Raw genomic sequence first — 7163 nt, 5'->3', positions numbered from 1 at the left:
GTCCTTGGATACGCTTTCCACACCGTGGAGTCGCCACCCTTGCTAAAAAACACAGGGTACGTAATAACACAGTTTGGTGAGTTACATATTGCAGTTGGGCAGTCAAAAGAAACCTTCTGTGGTTCGTGAGCAGAGAGAGGGGCATTCCTCCTTCTTCTCTCTCTGTGTCTCTCTCTCATTGTACTGAATGTTTGTGTGGTGATTGGAAACAACCTGTCTTTGTCGCTAGGCACTGATTGGCCCGTTGGTGTGATTTGGCCCTCAGAGTCTGGGCCACCTGTCGTTGGAATGGTCACAGCTTCATCAAGCGGGACTACCTTGGACAGGTACAGCAGGCCCAGCACGAGGAGGATGATGACAGCTTTCACACGCCAGCCTCCGGTGGAGGAGACAGACGCCATCTGGAAGCGTTGATCCACCCCGCTCTGCCTCGTTCCCTCAGGGCCGTTCCTCGACGTCCTCTTCAGCCCGCCCGCTTATGGCGACTTCTGGGTCGGTGATAGGAGTGTTGTCCTCTGGTTCCTCCTCCTCTGCGCGGACCACGTCCGTGATGATGTCGTCTAGGGTCCTTCCCGGAGGTTTCCCCACTGCGCACTGATTCCAGTGGTACCAGATGTCTCCTTTCCCTTCCAAGCGGACAGCGTGAGATGTCCTCTGCATCACCCGATGGGGTCCAGAGAACCTGGGTCTCAGCCACTTGGGTCTGATCGCTTTCAGCCAGACGAACTCCGCAGTGTTCGCTTCGTGTTTCTCGGGTCCCCCTTTTGCCTCTGCAACCTGGGTGGAAAAATCTGCCACTAATCCCTTAAGTTGCTGGAAGTATGGTTTCGAACTCAGAACCTCTACTTCCTTTCCTACACTTAGGGCTCCTGGACCTGGGAACTGGTGACCATAAGTGAGCTCAAATGGAGAGAAACCTGTCCCTTTGTTAATGGAGCTCCTGATTGACATAAGAGCTAGAGGCAATGCGTCTAACCATTTCATGCCTGTCTCTTCACATGCTTTGCTGAGTTTTTGTTTTAAGTTCTGGTTCATCCTTTCCACTTTTCCCTGAGACTGTGGATGATAAACTGCTCCAAAACTGTGTCTTAGTCCTAGGGACTCTTCTACTGTGCGTAGGTCATGGTTCTTGAAATGGCTGCCATTGTCTGACCTCACTTTCCTAGGAAATCCATGTAATGGAATGTAATGCGTGACTAGGAATTTGATCACTGAGTCTGCATCTTCTCTTCTGCAAGGGATAGCTTCTGGCCAACCTGTGTATCCATCTACTACTACTAACAAATATCTGAATCCTCTTACTTTGTCAATCATGTCAGTGTAGTCAATGATGATTTCTTCTCCTGCCATCTTAGGTAAAGGAAACTTTCCCTGGTGTGGTTTCACAGTGGCTCTGATGTTATGGGTTAAGCAAATTACACACTCTTCTAGGTGATTTGCTATCATGTCTGGTAGGTATGGGTGCCACCAGTGGGTCAGGTGCCTGTTCATCTGAGTTTTACCACAATGCGTTGGGCCGTGTGCTTCTTTAAGCATGGATCTTATCCACTCTGGGGGTATAACCGATCTCCCATCTGGGGAGTACCATATCCCATCTTTGTTGGTAGCTCCCCTGTTTGACCATAGTTTTTTGTCTTGAGGAGACCCTGCTTCTTGAGCTTCTTTAAGCGTCTCATCTGTTATTGCGGGCAGCAAGTCAGCAGATTTTAAGACAAGCATTTGATACCATGGTGTATATCCTGCCTTCTCTTTAGCTGCTTTGTCTGCTGCATTGTTACCCCAAGCCAAGTAGTTGTTTTCTGCGTTGTGACCTTTACACTTAAGTAAAGCTAACTTGTTGGGCAACATTACTGCTTCTGCAAGCCTTTTGATCTCTTTCTCATGTTTGATGGGGGTATTTGTGGACGTTACAAATCCTGCTCTCAACCATTGTCGCATTTCCACGTGAATTACGCCGTGGACATATGCTGAATCAGTGTAGATGTTTACATCCTTTCCTTTTGATAGCTCTAATGCTGCAATGACTTCCATTACTTCTGCCAACTGTGCTGATACTTTCCCTGTTACTTCTCCAGCTGATACTTCCTCAAAGTTTCCCTCAGGTTTTTGTTTTACCACGGCATAGGCTGCTTGGAGGCCGTTTTGGGGGTGTCTAAAACAACAGCCGTCTGTGAACAGGTTTTCTGCCTGTGGGATGGGCTCGTCTCTGAGATCTATTCTTAGCTTCACATTTTGAATGATTCTTTCCTCACACCTATGGGGCTCTCCGCTACCTATGGTGTCTGCGCTGTTAACTCCTTTGTGTGTGTATGTGATGTGTGCCTTTGTCAGAGTTTTCTCCAGCCTTGTTTGTCTCGTTGAAGTCATTGTGAATGCACTTGAGTTCACAAAAGAGACAATGCTGTGTGTTGTCAGTACTGTCAAAGGATGACCCATCACAATGTGTGAAATCTTGTTTAAGATACGTGCTGTACCTGCCGCGTGTCTCATGCAGGGAGGTTCTCTGTTTTCCACTCTGTCCAGTGTAACATTGACATACATCAATATTGTCCTACAACCCCCCTTTTTCTGAAAAAGAATCCCATTTACTGTGTCTTCATTTTCAGAAACATCAAGAAAGAATGGTAATGCATAGGATGCAGCGGCGAGAGCCGTGACTTGGGACATGGATTGTTTGAGAGAAATGAACGCAGCTTCTGCCGCTTGTGTCCAGTCTAGTGTGGCAGTGAGATTGCGCATGCCTTTCTCGTTGATGAGTTTTCTGAGTTCAGCTGTTCTTGGGTTATACTCTGGGATGTAGTGTCTGCTGTAGCCTGTGAGGCCCAAAAAAGACAACATGTCTTTGACTGTCTTGGGTTTCGGGTGGTTCAAAATGTGTTCCTGATGCGCTGCTGACATGCCCGTGCCTGCTGGGGAAATCACTCTGCCCAAAAATGTCACCTCTTTACGGGTGCATTGTAGCTTTTTCTTGGAGACTTTGAACCCTGATGTGTGGAGGCGCACCAGTAGGTGTCTGGTGGCTTCCAAACAAGAGGCTGCAGAAAGTGCTGCGATGAGAAGGTCGTCTACATACTGTATTAATACTACCCCCACTGGCAATGTAACGCCCTCTAGCTGTTCCCTGAGCACTTTGTTGAATATTCCTGGAGACAAACTGAAGCCTTGTGGTAGTCTTGTGTATTGTAGTTTCTCCCCTCCTATTGTAAAAGAAAAAATAGGTCTCATACTCTCTGCCAGAGGTATGCAGAAGAAAGCGTTGGCTAGGTCAATACAGGTGAACCATGTATGTTCAGGTGAGACATTACAGATAGCCGTGTAGGGGTTAGGAACTGGTATCAGAGCTGTAGTCGTAATAGCATTAATGGTTCTCAAATCACGAGCCATTCTGTACTCCCCGCTAGATTTTGATACAGGAAGTATGGGAGTATTCCAACACCCCTGCTCTCTTCAGTCCCTCAACTGCCTTGTCAACACCCCCTTTTGCCTGTGGTTTGATCGGGTATTGTGACCGGTTCACAGGCACAGAGCTGCTCACCTCAAATGTTACTGGTGTGGCTTTCAAGCAGAAACCTACATCATGAGAGTGCGACGTCCACAGGTCAGACGGGAGATCACGCAACATGTCAACTGTATATGCATGGTCAGTTTTTTCCCTACCATGATGTCTATCTACTTTGTGTCTTTCCATGTGGATGCATTCTTGTGTGTAGATTTTAAGACGATACGCTCTGTGTGAGGGAGAGTATGTCAGTGCTGCGATCTGCGTAGGCTCCCAATCTTCGACTTCTAGCAGCGTCTTTACCATGGGACCAAGTTCTTTAGCTTCATAACCCTTTCTGATAGCTAATGTAATGTGTGGTGTGGACTCAGCAGACAAACGGTACCAGTACAGTTGTTCATCAGAGAGCTCAACCGACGCAGCCACACCCGCCCCACAAAGAGATTTGTCGTGGTAACGTCCCAAACGGCCATAGACACCTCATTATCATACTCATATTCATAACTTAGGTCGTCTCTTCTATCATAATTCAGCGTCAGGTGGGGGGGGTCTGGAGGGGGGCCATAAGGCCTGAGGAGGTTAATCCATGGCTTCCATTGTTGAAAAATGGAATATAGTCCAGGTGTGTTGTCCCGAGGTCGGTCCAACAGTCCCCAGAATATAGTGGCATGTTGGGTTGCTTCTGCCTCAGTGGACTGGGCCAACATCATCTGAGAACCTGATTTTATGGTAGATAACGAACAATTGATGGTTGTGCCATTTGGGAATGATATTATCAGTCCATCCGGGGAACAGAGGATGGAGGCATTCGCTTTGATCAGAATATCCCTACCCATGAGGTTAGCCGGGCTTTTAGGTGCAAGAATATACTGGTGTAAGAATGTCTGTCCTGGTGGATAACAGCGTGGAAAGCGGTATTTTTTCTATTTTTCCGAAAACCCTATGACTGAGACTGTTGTAGATGTTTTGGACGCCTTGAAGACGGGAGAATTGATGGTGGAATATCTTGCTCCTGAATCAACAAGGAATGGTAGGTTTGAGTCTTTAACAGTCATATTAATGTATGGATCCGCCAGGCCCGTACATCCAGGGTTCCCTGGGCGTCTTCATTTTTCGTAGTATTCCCCATCATACAGGACAAACTGGCCATAGGGGGCGGCCATAGCATTAGGGGCAATGTGACCCTGGTTCGGTTGTTGCGGAAATGGGACAGCCTCCTGGGGTGTCTGGATATATGGTCTCTCTGATCCGTTCCCCCCTTTAGCCCGCCCCCTTCCAGGTGGGGCTCTATGTGGGCACTGCTTGAACCAGTGATCTGGCTGTCCGCAAATGAAACACACCTTCACGTATTCCAATCTAGGAGTCATTCCAAAGCCACCTCGACCTCTGACCCCTCCTCTGAACCCGCCCCTCTGTTGCCAAGAGCTATTATCGTAGCCAAATTGGGGCTGACTATAGGGCGGACCCTGGTTGGAAAGGCCCCCTTTTGGGTTTTGCTGCCCCTGTGGCTGCGCGGCCGGCGCTACTGGGTGAACAATCAACTGTTTGGCATTCTTTTTGTCATTCTGAACTGTTTTCCGGGCTATTTCCAGCTGCGTTCGCAGTAACTGCACCCTCAACTCCTCTTCCTCAGTTTTAACCTCTGTATGTTGTTTGTTGAATTTACTCAAATGATGGGCTAAATGACGTTCCCACGTCTGTGTGTTTAACTGATCTACCTCTGGATTGTCCTCCATCAGACTTTTAATTTCTTTCGGCACTGCTGCAAGCACTGCTTTACGGAACATCTGTATATGTTGGTCATTATTATCTGGACTGTAGTCAGTTGCCATTGTGTATTGTTGGCGTGCCCTGAGCAACATGGTTGCTGCAGCCTCTCCAGGTGTAAATGTAAATGACAGTGATCCGTAACCTCCCCCTGTCTGTGGGAAATGCTCTCTCATTGCTTTGCCCAGCTTGCTGTGAACATCGTCAAAGGAAATAGGCACGTCATCTTTCATTGTCGATGTTCCTGATCTATCCTCAACTCTTTCTACCTCATAATAGGAAGTCTGTTGTGCTAGTATTCTCCTGAAATCTCCCAGACAGATAGTCTGTCCTACAGCCATGTCCGCAAACCTTTGCATCCAATGTCTCCCTCCCTCAGTAGGCAACGGCATTTTATCGATCAGCGCATGTATGTCCCCTAGTGTGAAAGGATGATAAGCCGTCTTCCCGTTTTGCGCGGCCACTAAAGGCGCCTGTAATACTGGAGAAATAAAAGCATGCTCGGTGGGGTCTTCTGCGGTGTGGTGAGACCTTAATCTGTTACGGGGCATTGAAAGAACCTGATCTACTTCCACTAGTTCACTTATTGTTCCTGTCAGAGATATCTGCTTAACTTTGCACCTCGCCCTCCTGTTGTCTTCCTCTTCCTGAGAGCTGTCTTTACGACCCTGGCCTCCTGCTCCATTGTAAAAACCCCCAGTTTCATGGCTTGCTGTTTCCCTATCCCTTTTATGGCCCGCTATCTCTCCCTCACTTTTATGGCCCACTGTCTTTCTATCACTTCTGTGGTTCGCCGTCTCTTCCCCACTTTCATGGCCCGATGCCCCCCCCTCAACACCTGGGTAATAAGACGTAGACGTTTGGCGTGATCTGTTCTGAAAAGGATCACATCTCTCCCCCTCCTCTATATCTTCTAGCGAGCCCTCATATCCGCTCTGTTCCTGTCTCCTGTCTTCCTCCTTGCGTCTATCTTGAATCTGTTGTTCATAGCACCGCCTTTCTCGCATTTCCCTCTCATCTAGGAGGTCAGTTGTGTATGTTATGTCTGCCTGTGTAGCGCCTGAGTGGCTCTTTGTAAGATTTGTCAGAAGGGAAGTCAATTGTTCTGAGGTGAGCTCCTTATCAAGTGGTCGACTGTCCCTGCTCGGGGAAACCCCCTCCTGGTCTGTGTTAAAACTAGGCCTCCGCGTGGTGTGTGCGCTGTCTAGTCCGTCTAACGGGGAGGAAACTTGTTTTTGTTTAACATTTAGTCTTTTCTTTGGAGTAGGGACGCCCCTTAACGGACTCAACGCTACTGTTCCCACCATCCTATAGTTCCCTACGCTCATGGCCGCCTCCTCTCCTTCTGTGTCCGATGCATCTGCCACCATCATTTGCAATTTATTTGCGCTGTCGTCGGGTAGAGTATAAGGGGGAGGGGGCTGTGTAGTCAGACTACCTAAATCCGGGTAAAGGAGAGAGGAGCGGGTGGGAATAGCCGGATTTTGTATGGGCATAGTTAGAGATTTCTGCTCTGAGTTAGAGACAACATTATTTTGCATTCTTTTAAAATATTCGACTCGTTCTGCTACATAGTCAAGAATGTCTCCATGTGTAGGCACCTCCGTGTCTTTAATACCATGAGGGAACAGAAGAGTGTTAACTTCATCTGTTTTTATGGGGCTTTGGATTGCCATTGCACCCGGGAGATTTTGGTCTGTGACGGGAGGAATATTAATTCCAATCATTGCGAGGGCAGCATTGTGACAAACCCTCCTCAATCTATCTAGTGCCTGTTTTTGTTTGTTCCATTTGCTACGGGCAAACCATCTGGGCTTCTGTTCGTTTAGGTGTGCAAGTTGCTTTACAATCTGTCTTTCATATAAATTCAATGCTGTGCCCAAATTACCTACGGTGT

The 7163-nt window shown here is 47.8% G+C and overlaps 1 protein-coding gene across 1 annotated transcript; it reads right to left on the bottom strand.

Moving 5' to 3' along the window:
• Window positions 1-320: 320 nt before the first annotated feature.
• LOC117554664 lies at window positions 321-6636 on the bottom strand. The gene is made up of 3 exons (XM_034229135.1): window positions 6571-6636; window positions 4634-4818; window positions 321-3397 (listed from the first exon to the last, which is right to left on the bottom strand). The coding sequence occupies exons 1-3, from the start codon at window positions 6634-6636 to the stop codon at window positions 439-441; spliced, it is 3210 nt and encodes a 1069-aa protein (XP_034085026.1). The 3' UTR covers window positions 321-438.
• Window positions 6637-7163: the final 527 nt, after the last annotated feature.

The sequence above is a fragment of the Gymnodraco acuticeps genome, unplaced genomic scaffold (assembly GCF_902827175.1).
Source record: "Gymnodraco acuticeps unplaced genomic scaffold, fGymAcu1.1, whole genome shotgun sequence".
In the NCBI taxonomy this organism is placed as follows: Eukaryota; Metazoa; Chordata; class Actinopteri; order Perciformes; family Bathydraconidae; genus Gymnodraco; species Gymnodraco acuticeps.
Note: the sequence above shows the minus strand (reverse complement) of the source record. Positions and strands in the feature narration are given on the sequence as shown.

What these genes read in the sequence shown, in the direction of transcription:
- LOC117554664 (XM_034229135.1), bottom strand. Translation starts at nt 6,636, where the DNA reads ATGGTGGCAGATGCATCGGACACAGAAGGAGAGGAGGCGGCCATGAGC. An exon ending in GCGTAGGGAACTATAGGATG is followed by an intron (nt 4,819 to 6,570) that starts GTGGGAACAGTA and finishes ATTTGCGGACAG; the next exon opens with CCAGATCACTGGTTCAAGCA. An exon ending in CCCTATGGCCAGTTTGTCCT is followed by an intron (nt 3,398 to 4,633) that starts GTATGATGGGGA and finishes ATCAAAATCTAG; the next exon opens with CGGGGAGTACAGAATGGCTC.